Source organism: Mesoplodon densirostris, chromosome 18 (genome assembly GCF_025265405.1).
Source record: "Mesoplodon densirostris isolate mMesDen1 chromosome 18, mMesDen1 primary haplotype, whole genome shotgun sequence".
In the NCBI taxonomy this organism is placed as follows: domain Eukaryota; kingdom Metazoa; phylum Chordata; class Mammalia; order Artiodactyla; family Ziphiidae; genus Mesoplodon; species Mesoplodon densirostris.
Window position 1 is genome coordinate 7,973,293 of NC_082678.1, and position 20,228 is coordinate 7,993,520.

General features: G+C 53.3%; 1 protein-coding gene across 2 annotated transcripts; it reads left to right on the forward strand.

The window, feature by feature from the left end:
* The first annotated feature begins 557 nt into the window (after positions 1-557).
* HROB (homologous recombination factor with OB-fold) lies at positions 558-16,046 on the forward strand. Of its 2 annotated transcripts, XM_060081517.1 has the most exons (10): positions 558-726; positions 2,530-2,580; positions 6,140-7,309; positions 8,532-8,615; positions 9,832-9,972; positions 10,574-10,682; positions 10,871-10,956; positions 11,334-11,459; positions 13,309-13,426; positions 15,394-16,046. In XM_060081517.1, exons 1-10 carry the CDS (start codon positions 724-726, stop codon positions 15,483-15,485), a joined length of 1,980 nt encoding a protein of 659 aa, XP_059937500.1. In that variant the 5' UTR covers positions 558-723; the 3' UTR covers positions 15,486-16,046. The 2 variants fall into 2 exon arrangements, 1 of the variants encoding a protein (XP_059937500.1); XR_009530393.1 differs by lacking the exons at positions 10,871-10,956; positions 15,394-16,046 and having other exon boundaries at positions 13,309-13,395.
* Positions 16,047-20,228: the final 4,182 nt, after the last annotated feature.

Sequence of the window (20,228 nt, forward strand, 5' to 3'; positions counted from 1 at the left end):
AATAAATAAATATTTTTTAAAAGATGTAAACCATGACAATTATAAATAATGAAAAATGCAACGAAGGAAATTAAGCGTTGTGATGGGGGGAGGGATGTTACTTGAGAGATAAGGTGACAAGGAAGATCTGAGATCTAAGCTGAAACATGAAGGATGAAAAGAGCCCGACGGAGAATACCTTGCTTAATATACGCGTGGCAAGAATAGATGGATGGACGGATGGAGAGATGAACAGACAGACAAACCAACAGGGTAGATTCTGGTGTGAATGAGAGTCACGCTGTAGTACTCAGTCCCTAGTATGCTTAACACAAGAGAGGAGGGTGGGCAGGATGGGATGCAATGGGCCCCAAATTCCCAACCTTGCTCTCACCTGAGAGCGCATTGAACAAGCGGATTGGGCCCTAGGGGCCGCAGGGGGGCGACCGAGAGCTCATCCGTTTCCCTTTAAGGCCGGGGCGGAAGACTGCGGTGAAGGGCCTTTGTGTCGGCGGGATAGAAATAGACCTGCCCCTTTAAGAGGGCGGAGACGCTGAGTGGCGGCGGCTTCGAAAGCGGCCTAGGACGCCAGCGGTCAGCTTCCCGACCACCCACCTTCGGCCGCCATCTGGGTTGCAAAGACGCCTCTCTCCGAGCTCGCACCAGAGACTCTGTCGCCCGGACTCTGACACTGCCACCTTGGCCCCGGTGACCCCTAGAGTCGGGAGACTACCGGCCGTCGCCATGGTAATGCCCTGCATGGGACCACCCGGCCGCCCGGTCTCCAGGCCGCTAGGACCTGCCTTCCGGGTTCCAGCCCCTCCCCCGTGCGAGCTGCAGGGCCGGGTTAGGGTTTAGGGGAGAGCTTGGTGGGGTCGGGAGGCCTGGGCCCTAGTCAGGACTCGACATGGACACGCCCGGACCCCCAGGGAAGGTCTCTCCACTCACCTCCCTCTGGGCCTCAGTTTCCTGCCTCTTGCCTTCCTTTTTTTAAAAAAATATTTATTTATTTATTTATTTTTGGCTGTGTTCGGTCTTCATTGCTGCGCGGGCTTATCTCTAGTTGCATCCAGCGGGGGCTACTCTATGTTGCGGTGAGCAGGCTTCTCATTGCGGTGGCTTCTCTTGTTGAGCACGCGCTCTAGGTGCGCAGGCTTCAGTAGTTGCTCCGCAGCATGTGGCATCTTCCCGGACCAGGGCTCGAACCCGTGTCCCCTGCATTGGCAGGCGGATTCTTAACCACTGCGCCACCAGGGAAGCCCCCACTTCATCTTGGAGGACTCCTGTTCATCCTAACCGGTGTGCTCAAACGTCACGCTTCTTGGGGCCTCCTCCCCCTAACCCTTCCAGCCTGATCCTTGACATTCCGGGATAGGTCTCCCTAACTATAGCTCTTGCTGCTCTGGCGTCTGAGTTTAGGCACAGCCCTTGACTCTAGGAGTGACACACTTTGTTGTGTTTTTTTTTTTTTGCGGTACGCAGGCCTCTCACCGCCGTGGCCTCTCCCTCTGCGGAGCACAGGCTCCGGATGCGCAGGCCCAGTGGCCATGGCCCACGGGTCCAGCCGCTCCGCGGCATGTGGGATCCTCCCGTACCAGGGCACGAACCTGCGCCCCCTGCATCGGCAGGCGGACTCCCAACCACTGCGCCACCAGGGAAGCCCAGAGTGGCACACTTTTAATGTTGACCACAGCAGCCCTGCTGCCCAGAAAGAAGGAACTGAACTGTGGACTGGGAGGCACCCCACCCTCCTGGGACCCTAGCTTTTGGGTGTTGGATTAGATAAAAACCACTGGCTTGACTTTCAGAATCAAGGCCACTAGGCTGGGCATGCTTGGATTTATGGGAGTGTCCCTTATGTTTGACAAAGTTTCCAAACGCCAAACCTTTGGGATGTTGCAAAATCCTTAGGCCCACTGCACAGTGCTGGGTCTAAAGAATGACCAGGCTCCCGTGGGCAGTCTTCTCTTTGCTTCCTCCCTCTTATTACAAGATTACGCAGGGCTTCCCTGATGGTGCAGTGGTTAGGAATCCGCCTGCCAATGCAGGGGACACAGGTTCGAGCCCTGGTCTGGTAAGATCTCACGTGCCGCGGAGCAACTAAGCCCGTGTGCCACAAATACTGAGCCCACGTGCCACAACTACTGAAGCCCGCGTGCCTGGAGCCCATGCTCCACAACAAGAGAAGCCACCACAATGAGAAACCCGCGCACTGCAACGAAGAGTAGCCCCTGCTCGCCGCAACTGGAGAAAGCCTGTGCACAGCAATGAAGACCTAACACAGGCAAAAAAAAAAAAAAAAAAAGATTAGTGCAAATGGACCTGAGTGAATTATTTTACAAGAAAGGATTCTAAGTCATCTAAGTCTTTAAGTAAATCCCATCTCTTCTCTCCTCATCCCTTATTCCTCCCCCCAACACTAGCAGAAAAACAAACAGAAAACAGTAAACCTGATGGTCTTGTTAGAATTGGGAAAAAGCAGAGAGAGGACAGAAGGTACTTGCAAACGGTATTTCTCCTCCAACCTCAACTGCTTTGTTTTCCTTTCAGGCATGCAGTCTGCAGAAGCTGTTTGCTGTGGAAGAGGAGTTTGAAGATGAGGTAAGGAAGTGTTGGTGAACAGAGATGGCAGAGAAGGTCTTAAGATGTAAACACCCAGGCCCAGAACCCAAGTTTCCTTTTACTTGGCATGTATATCTTTTTTTGTCTGTGAGAGGCTGAGAAATAATGAGAAATGTAAACAACCCACTTAACTGTCTTAGAAACAAATGAAAAACCAGAAAGATGAGCTGCTTAATTGTCATACCTTTAAATTATAAGGGCCCTTGCCTGGAAGCTGTGTCACGTGGATGATTGGATTCACCTTCACGATGACATACTTTTTTTAATTATAAATTTGTTTATTTATTCATTTATTTTTTGGCTGCGTTGGGTCTTTGTTGCTGCAGGCGGGCTTTCTCTAGTTGCAGCGAACGGGGGCTGCTCTTTGTTGGGGTGTGTGGGCTTCTCATTGTGGTGGCTTCTCTTGTTGTGGAGCACAGGCTCTAGGCATGCGGGCTGCAGTAGCTGTGGCACGCGGGCTCAGTAGTGGTGGCTCGCGGGCTCTAGAGCGCAGGCTCAGTAGTTGTGGCGCACGGGCTTCGTTGCTCCGCGGCATGTGGGATCTTCCTGGACCAGGGCTTGAACCCGTGTCCCCTGCATTGGCAGGTGGATTCTTAACCACTGAGCCACCAGGGAAGCCCCACGATGACGTACTTGATGTGGGAAGAAAGTTTAGGGAGAGTCAGAGACAGCACAGTTACTGGACAACAGGAGGCTCGGGGTCACCACCTGGCTACCTGAGCCAGGGCAAAGTACTGCATTCTGTGGCCTTCCATTTTCTCTCCTATGACATGATGGCTGTTCTTCTGCCATAAACATTCTTCCCTTCCTCCTCTCTCCTCAGAAGATGACACGTTAGACTAGATCTGAAGCTGGCATGTTAGAATCACCTCTGCCGAGGCCCTACCACACACCAGTTACATCAGAATTTCTGGGAATGGGCCCAGGCAGGGGTCTTTCTAATCTCTGGGTGCAGCCAGCGACCACTGAAGTAGTGATCTGCACAGCTGTCTTCCCACTCAGATCTAACAGATATAGTTTCATCTAGGAGGCCCAAAATTGCTATCTCAAATCCTTTTCAGAAAGAAACAGGATTTAAGTGAGTAAATCTCCAAAAGGTAAATTAAATTGCTTAAGAATACAGCACCAGGGACTTCCCTGGGGGTGCAGTGGTTAAGAACCCACCTGCCGGGGGCTTCCCTGGTGGCGCAGTGGTTGAGAATCGGCCTGCCAATGCAGGGCAAACGGGTTCGAGCCCTGGTCTGGGAAGATCCCACATGCCACGGAGCAACTGGGCCCGTGAGCCACAACTACTGAGCCTGCGCGTCTGGAGCCTGTGCTCCGCAGCAAGAGAGGCCGTGACAGTGAGAGGCCCGCGCACCGCGATGAAGAGTGGCCCCCGCTTGTCACAACTAGAGAAAGCCCTCGCACAGAAACAAAGACCTAGCACAGCCAAAAATAAATAAATAAATAAATAAATTAAAAAAAAAAAAAAAAAAAAAAGAACCCACCTGCCAATGCAGGGGACACGGGTTCCATCCCTGGTCCAGGAAGATCCCACATGCCACAGAGCAACTAAGCCCGTGCGCCACAACTACTGAGCCTGCTCTCCGGAGCCCACGAGCCACAACTGCTGAGCCTGCGTGCCACAAATACTGAAGCTCATGTGCCTAAAGCCCGAGCTCCGCAACAAGAGAAACCACTGCAATGAGAAGCCCACGCACTGCAACGAAGAGTAGCCCCTGCTCAATGCAACCAGAGAAAGCCCGTGTGCAGCAACGAAGACTGAACCCGGCCAAATAAATAAATAAATAAATAAATAAATAAGAATACAACACCAACAGCCAGGTTGGCCTCCTGACTCCAGTCTAATGTACATGGAAGCTATTAAACTACATTTATAGAATAGAGTTGCTCTAGTTTATTGATGACAAGCCATTCAAATCCACTTTTTTGTCTCCCAGTGATTTGCTTTAAAAATCACGTTTAGAATTTGTCCGGCTGCCTAACTGGTGCCTAGTGAGATGGTGAATGCTGCACCAGGGACCCTTCTGGCAGCCACAGTCCCACGCTTCCCTTCCTTTGAGGCTTTTGGAACCCGAGGTTTGAAGGGAAAAACAGACCTTCCTCAGACCTCTTAAAATTCCATCTCTGGCTTGTCTCATTCATTGAGGCCCCAAGACATAGTGACAAAGGCACTTATGGGTTCCAGTCCTGGTTCTGTGAAGTTACTTAACCTCTCTGAGTCTCCGTTTCTGTATCCATAAAACAGGGACAATAATAGTACCTATTCATAGGGTCATCATGAGAACTCATGGAGAGAATTCCGGTAAAATGTTTACATGGTACCTGGCACCCGGTGAGGTTTTTCAAATGTTAGGTGCTTTGTTATCACTTGGGGACTTGATTTTTGTTTTTACAAATAATTCAAAACTGCCAGCTTTGTCAAGGAGATATGCGTCCTTGTCTTTGTCTTTCAGCTTTGGAGATGTGTAATTACGGGCTGAAAAAAATGACCCTCCTGGGTCTTACCAGGTCATGGTAGGACTGCTAGGCTAGTAATGGAATTAAGAGTGAAGAACTCTGACAGCTCAAGTTTCTGTTCCATGACCAGTCCCTTTCCCCCTTCCCAAGACAGATGACATCATGTCTGAGAGTGAGCTCTTCAGCGGAAAAGGGCTCCATCAACTCCCAGGGTCATCAGGATTTTATTGCTGCTGTAATTACAATATTATTATTACTAAGTCCTAAAGTAGTCCTGTTAAGAGTATGCTACTCTCCTGATAATACACGAAGCAAGAAAGATCCTTTCTCTAGCCTGGACAGTCCAGTGCAGCAGCGGGGGGTGGGGATGGAGGGGGCCTTCCTGTCAGTTAAATCAGCAGTTCTGACACCTTCGGAGTAGGTCTGTTGCTCTTGAAGGTGTCAATCTCACCTTGCTTCCCAACCGGAATCCATACTTAATTTACCTTGCCTGAAAAGCTATATTTAACTTCTGTCTATTTTGCAGGCTCCAAGGACTCTCTGGCTTACTGAAGACTAAGCATGTGCATGTGCGTGTGTGTGTGCGTGCATGTGTGTGTGTGTGTGTGTGTGTGTGTGTGTGTGTGTGTGTGGTGGGGGTGAGGAGTGGGTGGAGGACAGGCAGCAGGACCAGATGGTTAGATGCCTGGTGCACAGGCTCGACACCACAAAGCTAGTTTCCTTGAGATGTGTGTGTGACCTTGGATGATTTGTTTGACTCCTGGGTGACCTGGTTCCTTTGCTTCTCCTACTGCTCCCCCAACTGCGGCCACCACCCCTCCCCACCCCCCACCTGACACTGAAGAAAGAGAGAAGCTACCTGAAGACTTAGCCTTAGAATGCGTCTGGTAGAAGCCTCGTTATGGGCTCCTGGGCAAGGTCAAAGGTGGTGAGAGAGTCCACCACTGCGTTTCACACTTTGGTTTCTTGTTTGCGAGTATCTGCACACACAGACACACCACTTGCCCGAAACAGTAAAAGCAGAGTGTTTCTTGATTTCCAGATGCCAAGACCCGCTGTCTCTGCTTCTTTGTAGGATTTCTTGTCGGCTGTGGAGGATGCAGAGAACCAGTTTGCTGGCTCACGGCCTGTAAATGCTGGGTGCCTGAGACCTGTCTCTTCCCGGCCACAGGAGGCCCAGCTACTGCCATGCCCCACTGCTCCTTCAGAGGCTGCGGGCCTGCCAGCCCTGGGACTCCGCCTTTCTACCTCCAGCATGCCCAGGGCCGTTGGAGGTCCACCTTCCACAGGAACAGCTCCCCTAAGGCCTGTCTCAACATCCAGCAGCTGGACTGGCAATCGGGGAAGAGTGACACTGACAGAAGCGCTCAGTGAGACCCCAGTGAGACCCCAGTCCTCAGTCTCCCACCCCCAACTCACCTTCAAGAGCAAACAGCAGGTGATTGGTGGCTTTGAGGGGCCTGAACAAGATGAATTTGATAAGGTCCTGGCAAGCATGGAGCTGGAGGGCCCCGTCATGGAACTGGAACTTGGAGTTAGCGGTGAGGCCACAGGAATCCTGCCCACCTGGCGGCGGGAGGACTCAACATTGGCTAAAAAGGCCCGGGCAGCTGATCTGAGCAGACCTTGCCCAAAGGGGCCCATGCCTGCAACCCACATAACTGGTGTCCTGTCAGCCCGGGATGTGCCCCAGGATCCTGTTGTCCGCTGTGGGACTCCACAGTCCCACTTGAGGCCTGGTGCCACGGGTAACCTTCCTGTCCCAACTGCTTCAATGGTTCGCGGTCAGCAGCCCCATTGGGAAGTCTCTCCCGGTGGTCCCCCTCCTCAAGCACCCCAGCCTCTCCAAGCTGCTGGCAGGCTCATTCAGAGCAGCCCTCAAAATCATTTCCCTGGTCAGCCATTCCAGTCTCCAAATGCCTGCTTAGCTGGCAAACCTCATTTTCTTACACCACGAACTCCCAACTCAAGCTGTGCTACTCCCTTGAGGACTATCTCTGGATTATTTCCTCGGGGGCCTTTCCAGCCCCGAGCTCCAGCATCTTCTGTTGAGTCTCCTGTCAGCACCCTGAAGGGCCCCCGTCCTTCCCCAGTCCCTCAAGCCGCTCTGCAGACGCCCATCGTCACGAACCACCTGGTGCGGCTCGTCACTGCTGCCAACCGGACACCCCAGCAGCCCACTTGCACCTCCACCCGTGCCAAAACGCGCCGCTTCCCCGGCCCAGCTGGGCTCCTGCCTCACCAGGTGAGTGACAGCTTCTCTCTGGCCAGAGCCGGAGCTCCCCAGGCTGCTGTGGGCCCAGGAGAGCAGCAGAGTCCCAGAGGATCTTCACGCCCCCCAGGAAGGAGAGGAAGGAAGTGCAGAGAGGGAGCGTTTCCAAAGCTGTGGAGGAAGTCAGAAGAAGTGGGAAGAATTGAATGCTCGAAAACCCACGTGTGAGATGCTTAAGGCTTGAGAATGTCACAATTTCCATACATTCGTTGAACATCTACTGTTTCCTAGCACCAGGGCAGGAAGATTCATTCATTTATATTTGCTAAGGACTGGTATGTGTTGGGCATTTTGCTTGGACCTGAGAATACAGAGATTAACATAGAAATAATTCCCGTCCTAAGGAGCTCCCAGGAGAGTGGAAGAAGCAGACACAAACGATTACACATAAAAGGCACAGGGAGAGTAGAGGTCATTCCCTGGGTGCTGGGGAGACTCTAGGCTCCTTGGGCTTGCTGCGTGGGCTCTGGAGGGATGAGTAGGAGGTTTACGGAGGGTGTGTCGGAAGGCTGTGTCCTGGAGGACATTTCAGCAGTGGAAAGACGGGAGAGCGTGTGCAAAGGCACAGATGCTCTGGGAGATCCACAGAATCACTCATAGCTGGTGTGGGGTCAACGTGGGGGAGTTGGGGCTGAGCTGCCTGTGTAGATTTCGGCAGCAGTGGAGAGACAGGGTCCATCAAACTACTCTTGGATCAGATCCCAGATAATTGGACTCTGAGGATCTGGTCTGGTTGTGATAGGTTACCCCCTTTCCTCACATTTGAAGGGTGTTTGAAACGATTCCTACCTGTTAACTTGCTCTTCCCTGGCACTTTTAAGAGAAATCCAAGGAGATCATGTACATTCCTCCTGGGATGGATCTCTGTAGGGAAGGATGAGGTCCCTGAGCAGGGGTTTGGGGAAAGCTGCCTTTTACTCATCTCAGGCCTCTCTATTCGTCATCGCCCCCTTCAGGAAGCCCTGGGGTTTGTTCCTGGGCCAGCTCTAGCTTCCTCACACTCCCAAAACGATCCCCAAAGCATCTTTTTTGAGCTGCCAACTAGGCTCCTGAGACTTCGTTAGGAGAGATGTACTATGTGTTAATTGTCCCTGATAGTTTCCTGAACTCATTATGTAACCCAGACAAGAAGCTGTACTTGTAAATAACAGCTGCTGAGCTTGCTCTTGCCTTCTCCTCCTCTCTCCCCTTGTAGCACAGTGGGAAAAATCTGGACGACATCATGGTTTCCACGCCCCAGACTCCGACTCATGGTGCTCTGGCTAAATTCCGGGCAGAGGTAACTAATTCCATGCAAATGTTAACTTCCTGGGGATCATTTAAGAGTGAGGGACATCCCTACATGTTTCAGTAGCTGAGAATCAGAGTCTGTGCTGCTCGGCCTGTTCCCTGGGGTCACACACCACAGGGCATATGGGGAGGTGGCAATTTTCCTGGCATAAGGTGAAGCCTATCCTGATGCCAGAGGGGTGTGTACCGATACCATGAGCCCAGCTTTCTTTCCCAGCTAAGAAAGAAAGGCCCAGCTAACTCCATCTTCCCTCAGAGGAGGAGAGTGTAATAGCTGTCGAAATTGTATCTCAGGAACCCTGCCTTTCAGGTTTCTGGGAATCAAGCTGGGAAGGATCTGGCTTCATCTTGCCTCTGGTGGGTTCCCTCTTGGTGGGTGAGACCCAGCCTCCCTCCTCCCTGGGATTCTGGTTGGCCTGCTCCGCTCCCAGACCCACTTTTGCTTTTAATTCTCTCTAGAAGTTTTTCTCTTTGCTGTAGCTCTGCAGATCCACCAGTCCATTTCAGCTCCAAAGCAATAAATACTCACCTGGATTCAAAGCATTTTTTAATATAAGAAGGTGAATAGTTAAAGCCAGAGGCACCCCAAATAAAATATAATTGGTTTCAAAATTGCCTGGAAGCCTATAGATGTATGTGGGGGCTCCCTAGCCCTAAGACTTTGCAAGTCCATTGTAAGAGACAAGCATAGATAGCCTTTTTTTTTTTTTTTTTTGCTGTACGCGGGCCTCTCACTGCTGTGGCCTCTCCCGTTGCGGAGCACAGGCTCCGGACACACAGGCTCCGCGGCCATGGCTCGCGGGCCCAGCCGCTCCGCGGCATGTGGGATCTTCCGGGATAGGGGCACGAACCCGTGTCCCCTGCATCGGCAGGCGGACTCTCAACCACTGCGCCACCAGGGAAGCCCAAGATAGCCTTTTGCATTAATGGAATTAAAATCAGGGCCTGATTTAAAGTAAACAAATACCTCAGTGAAAGTACCTTTGTTAGTGTACCTTTGGTATTGCTTCTCTGTGGAAGATGTGATATGCCACAAGGTTTCACACACCATTTTCTGAACTTGGAGATACATAAAGGGAGAGAGTGTGGCCACCGTGCTGCAGGGAATTCGCCCTTGCTCTCCCACCCCTCCATCCCAGCTCAGTCAAGGCCTCGAGCAAAGCGGACCCGTTAATTCAGGCTCCCCCTGTGCTCTGTTGTGCCAGATTGTTACTAGTTCCCAGGCATCGGTGGAGGAGGACTTTGGACGAGGGCCCTGGCTGACCATGAAATCGGCTCTGGGCCTGGATGAGAGAGACCCTACCTGTTTCCTCTGTACCTACAGCATCATCATGGTGCTGCGGAAGGTAAGGGTCCTGGGTGCTGAGACCCAAAGGGAAGACCATTTTTATCCCTTTCACCAACCTCCTGCCCTGCTCCACCTTAGGAAAGGGGCTCTCTGTTTGCTCCCTGCTACCCCAGGCCTGTCTCTGAGTGGCAACACGAAGCCCCTTTGGTCGTATCTTCCACTCACCTGCCTTTTCACAGTATCTGGCATAGGTGGAGGTGGGTTATGGGCATGTCTCTGCACATCTGGGCCCTGAATGGGGTAAGGTAAACACACTGCTACCCGTAGAGCTCCCCAGAGGTCAAAGGTCACGTGCAGACTCATGTTAGTCCATGTGCTGACGTATTCCTGCCTGTGGCCTGTGTGACGGAGCTCTATATGAATACATACACATAAACACACAAAAGAAAGGAGGCAGGGGAGACGAACGAAAGGCCCGCCAGCTTCGGGTCTGCCAGAGGGAGGTGGGATGAGCCCTTTAGGCTGCCCCTGTGCCCTCTGAAAAGGAAGATCATCACCACACCAGTGGTCTGCGCCCACTCCCTGCGTGGCCCTGGCACACTTGGGAGCCTTACAGGTGGGACGTGGCTGGCTCAGCAAATGCCTCTCCTTGTAACCAGGCAGCCCTGAAGCAGCTGCCCAGGAACAAAGTCCCCAACATGGCAGTGATGATCAAGTCCCTGACTCGGAGCACAGTGGACGCCAGTGCGGTTTTCAAGGACCCCACGGGTGAGGAGTTAAGTCCTGGGAGTGTCTGACGAGTGGCCGCATTGAGGTCAGGAGGTGAGGAGGAGCCACCCTCTCCATTTGCAGTTAGGAAAATTGAGGCAGTCTACAACCCCCTTCCCAGCCAGGGCCCAAACCAGTCGCTGTGCTGCCCTTGACCCTGATACTGACGGGCGGTGTGGTGTTTGCAGGAGAGATGCAGGGCACGGTGCACAGGTTGCTGCTGGAGACACGCCAGAATGAGCTGAAGCCTGGCTCAGTGCTGCTGCTAAAGCAGGTACGGGAGCTCCAGGTGGGGACCTGCTCTCCCGCCTCCTGCCCTGGAGAAAGGCCGGGGGTTGTGTCTCTGGCTCCCTGTCCTCCCAGGGCCCAGGCAGAGAGTGGCTGCCCTAGTGGAAGACCCTGGCTCACTGGAGCCGAGTAAAGGCCTGACTGCCATCCTTCAGGGGGCAGATGGGTGTGGGGGTCGTGCTGTGAGGGGCCGAGGATGGGGTACGCGGTTCTACTCTGGCAGCAGGGCTGCGGCAGGAGTGATTTCTGTGACCCTGGTGCAGAGGCTAGCAAGGGTGAGGCGGGCGGGACTGGGTGGCCGTCCGGCAGCACCTGGCGCTCTGTCAGGACACCGGACACCTTCCCCCCCTTTCTCTACTCCAGATCGGAGTGTTCTCTCCTTCCCTCCGAAATCACTACCTCAACGTGACGCCCAACAACCTGGTCCACGTTTATAGCCCAGATTCTGGGGATGGGAACTTCCTCAAGCCATCTCAGCCCTTCCCCAAGGTAAGAGGAGCAAGATGGAGTGGGGATGGGTAGAGCCGCTTTCCGCCTGGGTCTTCTGATCTCTTCCCCTCCTCTATCCTGGGGAGCAGGGATGTGAAGTGGACAGTTGCCCTGAGGTGAAAAGATGCCCTTTGGGGACAGGGCCATCTCCTCCTGTCCCTGGTCCAGCCACCTGCCAGATGGCACAGTAACAGGACCTAGAGGAGCAGCTGGCTTCTGGGTGGATCCCTGAGTGTCTGATGGCAGACCTGAACGTCGGAGAGCATGGGAGTCACTTGAGAACTAACCGAGTTGAGGGTCCACGATGGGGTGGGGCCCTCAGTGAGTGGCTGAGGGCTGGATTTGCTGCAGGTGGCAGTGCAGAGAGCAGCCAGCTACAGGTGGTCTCAGGTGAGCCAGAACTTGCTCTGCATCTTCCCTCCTGGTTCCCACCTCTGCTAGGTGAGGGGGCGCCGGCCCAGAACTCCTTTGGGAACCAAGGGAGGCTGGGTCCCAGGCAGCTCCACTCCAGGGTGAGTGTGCAGGGCCCGGCCTTGACTTGGCACACAGTGTCCCGTCTGTGGCCACCCCCACCTTCCTGGGATCCTGGGTTGTCGTCATGACCTGGCCTGGGGGTCAGGAGACCTAGGTCATGGCCCTGCTCTGCTGGAAATTTGTAACACGACCTTGGGCAAGTCCTGTCCCCTCCCCTGCTGTTGCTTTGTCTATAAAATGAGTGGGTTAGACTCGATGACATCTAGTCAAGTTACACGTTTAGTTCTAACTTGCTGCTTCTCATCTTTCTCCCTAACCTTCTTCATTCTCTCAATATCACCCCACTTCTAAAAAAAGCATCTTGATTTCCTTTTTTTTTTTTAATTATTTTTTTGGCTGTGTTGGATCTTCGTTGCTGCACGTGGCTTTCTCTAGTTGCGGCGAGCGGGGACTACTCTTCACTGCAGTGCGCAGGCTTCTCATTGCAGTGGCTTCTAGTTGCGGAGCGCGGGCTCTAGGGCGCACGGGCTTCAGTAGTTGCAGCGCGTAGGCTCAGTAGTTGTGGCTCGCAGGCTCAGTAGTTGTGGCACACGGGCTTAGTTGCTCCCGGCATGTGGGATCTTCCCCGACCAGGGCTCGAACCAGTGTCCCCTGCATTGGCAGGTGGATTCTTAACCACTGTGCCACCAGCGAAGTCCCATCTTGATTTCCTTTTAAATTTCAAGTCACCCCAGGTATTCCCTGGTGGTCCAGTGGTTAGGACTCTGTGCTTCCACTGCAGGGAGCATGAGTTCGATCCCTGGTCACGGAACTAAGATCCTGCTCGCTGCAAGGTGCAGCCAAAAAAAAAAAAAAAATTTTTTTTCAAGTCATCCATACTTGTTGAAAAAAATTGAAATAGTACAGAATAAAGCAATATGAAACTGACCCTTCTCCACTTCCATTCCCTAGGGCTAACCATGGTTAACAGCTTTAATTACTAATTTTAATTACCTGTTCATATATTAGCTAGTTTGGGGATTGTTAACAGCTCATTTTTAATTCCAGGCTAACTCCTCAGCATAATTCTGAATGGCGCCTTCACTCTCTGCTCCAGTTATAGAGATTCCCTAAAACATCAGATACCAGCAGAATTAGAAAAGAAAATCAGCCCAAAGTTTTCTGTTTCTCTTTTATTTTTTTAACTGTCTGCTGTTTGGCGTGTTTGGCGTTTCTGCCCCCTCCCCACAGCATGGGCCTGGGTGACTGGCCGCTGCCACGTTCCTCTCTCCTGTCTTTCCTGAGCCCCCACCTGTTCCTTTGAGGTTGTTTGGGCAGAACTGTCCAGAGGGATGTCAGGGGCACAGGTGTTGGTGACCAGGTCCTCTGTCCCCAGGATCCAGGAAGCGTCCATGAAAGCCTCCAGCATGAGCCCGAGAAGCCTGGGAAAGGCCTCCGAATAGCACAGAACCCAGAGGCAGGGGCATCACCTGAGAAAGAACTCCCAGAAGCAGGTAAGGCCGTCAGCCCACCCAGGAGCAAAAGAGGTTCTCCTTCTGTTCCCTCTTGAATAGCTCAGCCAGATTGTTCTGGCTGCATCTTGTTCCTCCTCCTGTGAATCTTTGGATCTTACAGAATCTTAACAGAAATCAAATGTGGTGTGTTCTCTGGCAAGGCTGCAGGCCACAAACTAATTAACACAAAGAATGTGAACCGAAGCTCCCCAGTTTCCAGGCCATGTGCTGTTAGCCACAGGGGGACATAGACTGGCACCATCCTTGAGTCTTCTGTGGGCTGATGGCCAGACCTCAGAGGCAGAGTTCCCCATAGTGACTAAGCTCCAAGGCCCTCCAGGTGGTGCTGAGGGGTCAGACATCCATGTGGTTAGGGTGGGACCAGGATACAGACCTGAGAGGCCCAAATACAGACCTTTTAGGGCAGGGCCAACTTGTTCCTCTGGAGGGAGCCTTACCCAGGTGAAGCTAAACACAGTCCAGGTCTGGTCCTTAGCTCTTTGATTCCATAAATTCAACCCTGTTTGGCCCCAAAGTTCGTGGGATTATGAATACGTGTCTCAATGTTAACCAAATTCACAGTAGACCAATGGATAAACCACAAAGCCCATTTCTTTATATTGTATGAAATAGCATCTACCCTGTATGCTGGAATCTTCTCTAGAATCTTGCACTGTCTCCTTGTAAGTCAGCTTGATGACAAGCCGAACTATCATCAGAAGGTTGCTGGCGGTCATAGTATAAGAGTGAGGCGAGTTGCCTGTAGAAGGTGTGGTTGGTGTCGTATCTCCACTGTAGGGACAGACCTGCCAGGCAGGCAGCTGCTGGTGGTGGCCGGGCAGCGCTAGGAGACACAAATGCGGATTCCTTCTATGATTCCCATTTTCCTAGGGTCACGCTGGCTGGCTCACTCCATTTAACCTAGTGTTTCTTCCGCCGGTCACAGTGTAGCTAGTGAGAGGCAGCTTTTTTCGTTAGAATCCAATTCCAGTCCTGCTTCCCTGAGTGCAGTGCTGGTCTCCCTAATTGAATCTGAATGCCCCCAAACTGACGTCTGTCCTTCCAGCAGCAGTGTGTATCGACTGCTCTGTGCCAGACTGGGAGCTGGCCTCTGCAGGTATCGTTTCCAGCCTGACTGACTCTAGGGCTGCCTGATCCCGTCCATTCAGCGGGCGTTTTCTAGTTGGAAGCTGTGGCTCTGGTGTCAAAGGGATGCTACTTGGGGAAGTAGTTGACCTCTTTAAACCCTGTTCTCTCGGGTAAAGTGGGGATTATAACACGACCTACCACGAGATGCCCTCGAAAGGGGCCCGGTGAGCCCGAAATAAAGTGATGAGTATAACGTGTGCAGCCCTGTGCTGGCACCCAGCACGCCCCGGCACGTGTTAGCTGCCCTTGTTAGCAGTCAGAGGAGCAGTAGGGCTTACTGAGGTCAGCTCTGTTTCCAAGTTCTCAGACAGAAGCACCCCATCCAAGAACTGTAGTCGGGGACAGTTACTTTTGTCCCCTCTGCCCACAAGGCACTTTGGGGGAGGGGACGATGATGTCTCCCACTCTGCCTATGAGAAACCAGGTTAATGAACTGTGTGATTCTGAACACATGTAATGACTCTTCTGGCCTTCTTTCTCCCTCTGTCCAGCGCAGAGGTTGCACTAGGGGACCTCTGAAGCCTTTCTGCTCGGGCCCTGTACCTCTGGATGGAAAGAGGAGCCAGGAAGGCCCTGGGGAGCCTCTTGCTTAGCAAAGTGGCCCGGGCGTTTGCCTCTGCCTTTGTTGTGTGTGGGTATGTGGGGGGCAGAGGGGAGGTGGAAGGCGGGCCGGCCTCAGGCCGGTCAGTGTGGGAGCTGGCGGCCGGGCGAGCCACCTTCCTGACAGCCCTCCCGAGGGGCGGGAGCCCTGGCTCTGAGTCACGTGGAGCCCTAATATTATCACTAAGTCTCCCTGCCCTCTCTTTCCCCCTCCGCAGATGACCTAGATGGACTCCTGAGCGAGCTCCCTGAGGACTTCTTCCGTGGCACCAGCAGTTGGGACTTCCCCAAGGCAGGGCACCCACCATGAGCCGGCAGCCTCTCAGCACCCAGGCAAAGCTCTGGTTGTGTCTGATCACGTCCGGGGAGAGAGGAAGACCAACACAATTGGAAAACAAAGTTCCGGGACTTCTCTTGCTGCTCCCACCCTGGACACTTACCCTGAGAACACCCTCATCCCTCGGATTCTGCAGTGCCGTCACTTTGGGTCTTCCTTTGGCAACCGGAACTCTGCCCAGGATCAACTCTCCAGCTCTACTGTCCTCCAAGCCCTCGGGTGCATATTCCTTCTCCTCCTCCAACAGGGAAGGTGTGCCATTCTCCCACTTCAGCTTGAATTTAGAGGATGCTGGGCCTGGTCCCTTTACTCCCTAGTCCGCGGGCAGCTGAGGAGCTAAGAGGAGCCGCACCACAGCAGTGGCGACCTGTCCCTCTGGACAAGGAAGGAACGCTCAAGACTTCCCTCTGCTTCGTCTCTTGAGGCCTGTAGCTGGCCAGCTCGCCTGTGCCCAGGGCTCCCAGGAGCGGGGGCAGGAGTATGGCTGAGGTGCCTTATTCTGAAATAAAGCAGCCGCCTGCTTCACCCACCTCCCTCTCGTTTCCAGCCTCGCCGCTCCTTGTTCGGTCGGCCCTGCCGGTGGTACCTTGGCCAGGGCAGAGCCAAGCCACTCGTTTTCTCTCTCTCTGCTTTTTTTTTTACCATAAACTTTTTCTTGTAGACAGTTTTAGATTTATAGAATTATTGCAAAGGTGTTACAGGGAGTTCTCATATACCCCACACCCAGTCTCCCCTATTGCTGCCATCTTACATCAGTGTGGTAGATTTGTTGCAGCTAAATAACCAGTATTGGTACATTACTATTAACTGAATTCCATACTTTATTCACATTTCTCAGTTTCCCCCTGATGTCCTTTTTCTCTTCCAGGATCTCACGTTACATTTAGTCATCATGTCCCTTTAGGTTCTTCTTGGCTGTGGTAGTTTCTCCAACTCTCCTTCTTTCTTAATGACCTTGACAGCTTCGAGGAGCGCAGGTCCGGCACGTTGTCGGATGTCCCTCTATGGGAATTTGTCTGGTGTGCCTCCATGATTAGACTGGGGAAGACCTCAGAGGTAAGGTGCTTTTCTCATCACATCATATCAAGGGTTGGTGTTGACCTTGATCACCTGGCTGACGTAGGGATTGTCAGATTTGCCACATTTCTCCACTGTCAATTTACTCTTTTTCTCCCTTTATGCACGATACCCTTTGGAAGGAATTCACTCTGCTGCCTACACTTAAGGGATGAGGAGTATGTTCTACCTTCTTAAGGGCAGAATATCTACATGGATTATTTGGAATTCTTCTACATGGGAGATCGGTCTGTTTTCCCTTATCTTTTGTTCAACCACCCATTTATATCAGTGTGGACTCATGGATATTTATTTTATACTTTGGGTTAGAGTCCACTACTACTTTATTTATTTTGTTGCCAAGCAACTCTTCACCTCTGTAGCTTCTCTGTACCACTTTTCAGGCAAGAATTGGACAAGGGTCATGGGTGGGGTGTAAAAGGTCTAATTATACCAAGTTGCCAACCAACCTTGTTTTCCTTTCTGGAATGAAGGGAGGAAAGGAAGATTCTCTCAACACACGGTGGAGGGGGTGTGGGTTAAAGACCCCAGTTTGACAGCCAACCTCACCTGCCTCTGCCTCAGCCTTCACCTCAGCTGTGAGTCAGGACCTCCAATGGGCTTGGTACGGCTCTGGGAGAAGGTGTTAGTCTCCCTTTTTCCAAAGAAAAGCTGATCCCACGGATCCCAGTCTCAAAGCTGAAGTGAACAGATGCTTTAGGAACTCCATGTTCAGCTGGCTGCTGGTGGCAGTGGGGCTCTGTTCTAGAAGGCTTTTGTGGCCCAAGCCCAGGAACAAGAAGGGGCTAATTCACCAGCACGGCCCTTTCACGCTCTCACTGGGTCTTCCTCCCTGAGCACACCACACACTTCTTTCTCTTCCCCGGGCTGCTAACCCCCCAGCTCCGCCTCTGTAGCTTAGATCTGGGCCAGAGCCGCCCATCTATGCCGGGTGGTCTTCCTGCACCTAAACCACCCCTGCCCCTGGCCTGCGGTGCCCATCTGCACTCAGCCCCCTTGAGCTCTGGTCTCTACTGCTCACGATCCTGACAGATGCCCTGGTTTCTTGTGTGCTTCATCCCCCCGACAGGCTCTGAGCTCCCAGAAGGCAGGCTGGGTATCCAGTTGCCTAGCACTGTTCCTGCCAGTAAAACTGGGCTCCCTGTGGGTTCATGTGCGGGTTGAAGTAAAGGCCTCAGGAAGTTAATGCTGAGGATAGTTTTTCTGCCCTCAGGAAGTTAAGGCTAAGGATAGGGGACAACATACGGTACCTCTGAGGACTGATCTGTAGTCAGAGCACCTTCAGGCCTGTGACAAGAAGGCTGCAGAGAGGCTGGGGAGGTCAGAACAGCCTCAGGCCCCACTGACCACGACTACCGTGGGCCTCGGGAGAAGGCCCCTCTTGGCCCCTCGCATTTTGCCAGCTCCCAACCCTGGGCACCCAGCTCTGGGTGCTCAGCTGGGCTGTGGGCAGGGCAATTAAAACATCGAATGGGTGCCATTCTCTGAGGATAGAGGCGCCTTTCTCTGAGGATCTCCAAGCCCTCGCTGGGCATGACCTCGTTCCTCCTCTGGGATCCCGCACCCTGGAACACCACCAAGAGGCTGGGGCCAGAGCGAGTGAACAGCAGGGTAAGGGCAGAGCTGGAAACAGCCCAGGCTGCTGCTACCCACTTGGGCAGGCAGATGAGCGTCTGCTCCGGCGGAGAACAGGGGCCCTCAGTCAACGTGCCACACATAAGAGGCCGGCCCACGACAAGCCAAGGGCTCCTCAGCACCACGACCAAATCTACTGTGCGCCAGGCCCCGCTGGGCACCAGAACCCCAACTGAATCCGTTCAGGTCCTGCTCTGGAGCCCATGTCCAGCGCAGCCGGCTGTGGTCCGGGCTTGACAAAGCACACGGGAGGTCCTCCAGGAGCACGGATTGGGGAGTGGCTGGAACCGCAGGGGTGGGCGACCTGAGCAGGTGTCTCCCACCGCAGGTGATCTTTGAGGGATGAGTCAGAAGGGAATTCCAAGCAGAGGGAGCGGCAGGTAAAGGCGAGGATCCGTGCGGGGACAGCTGCCTGATGGGAGGCCAAAGCAGGGCATGGGGCTTAGCGGGAAAGGGCAGGGCTTGGAAGTCAGCAGACGTTTTCAAGCTATAGGAAATGAACTGTTTAGATAGATCCTTCCCTTTGGGCAGTGGAGCAGAGGGCTTGTGGCCAGAGGAGGGAACGCCAGGTAGGAGGCAGGGCCGGTCCGGGTTAAAGGCCTCGAGATGGTGACTGAAAGTGGGAGAATGGGAGCTGGAAGGTGTGTGTGTGTGTGTGTGTGTGTGTGTGTGTGTGTGTGTGTGTGTGTGTGTGTGTGTGTGTGTGTGTGTGTGTGTGTGTGTGTGTGTGTGTGTGTGTGTGTGTGTGTGTGTGTGTGTGTGTGTGTGTGTGTGTGTGTGTGTGTGTGTGTGTGGACCGGGGCAGCCATGGCCTGCAGCCAGGGCGGGATGGGGACAGGCGGACCCTGAGGGGCCAAGGGGCTGCCCGCCACCCCCCACTGGCTGAGGAGAGCTCGTGGCGCCAGGGCTGACCCCCGCTCCCGCCCTCCCCTTCGCTGCTCGCCAGCCACAGCGCCCAGTGCTGTTTCACGGGCTCCTTCTTCCCCCTAGAGGCTCGTGGAAGCACAGCCACTTTGAGTGAGTGGGTTTGTGGCTTGAAGGTCTCCTTGGTCCCCAGAGTTGAGAGGTCAAGCCCTTGGTCCTCCTCGGGCAGGCACGTAAGCCCTTTTAGGAGCTGCGGGGAAAAAACAAAACAAAAACCCCTAACCAAGACTCATGAAAGGCAGCGTTAGGGACCGTGCTGTCCTGCTTGGAAGGTGGGGAGAGGCTCTCTCACCAAAGTGCACCATCTACAGAGTCAGACCCACTGTGGTCCTCGTCTGGCTCCCCCGTCACGAGCTGTGACCTTGAGCAAGTGGTTTCACCTTGCTAAGCCTTAAGCTCCTCGTCAGTAAAACAGAAATAAGACCACCCATCTCAGAGGTGTTCAAACTGTGATAATGAGCCTGATCATATAATTTGTTGTCAAAATCAAGCTTGCTGTTTACCCGGGCAAGCCAGAAAATATGTATGGTCACCTGAGTAAAGATGGATATAAAAGTGATTTAAGTACTGTTAAGCCCTGTGCCTATATGTGCAGAGTTATTGCTGTTAGTGCAGATGCCAAGAAGAGGTGTTCAAACTCTGACTTGACCTGCCCTTAGTTCCTGGGCAGGGGTCTGCCCTCCAGCCAACATCAGAGAGACCCTGTCCTGTCCATTTCCCTGATTGACTGTTTCACTCACCTCGGACCCGGCCAACCCAAGATGCTCACTCCAGAGAAGTGGGAGGATGTGGACCTGGAGCTCAGCTGAGGGCCGGCTCCCCAATTGGAGGGTATCTGCAGGGGCAGGGGCTGTCCCTAGCCGCGGGCTGGGGGTTGACCCAACACTTCCTCTGCACCAAGATCATGACTCTGGGCAAACTGTTTACCAGAACAGCAAAGGTCCTATTTATAGCCTCAGCTGCTCCTTCCTCTGGGTCATGGGTTGGGGGCAGGGTGGCTCCTCAGAGCACGGGTGGCAGTCGGGCCGAGGGAACCTGCTCTGCCCAGCTGCCACTGCCCAGACCCCTGGATCCCTCCCC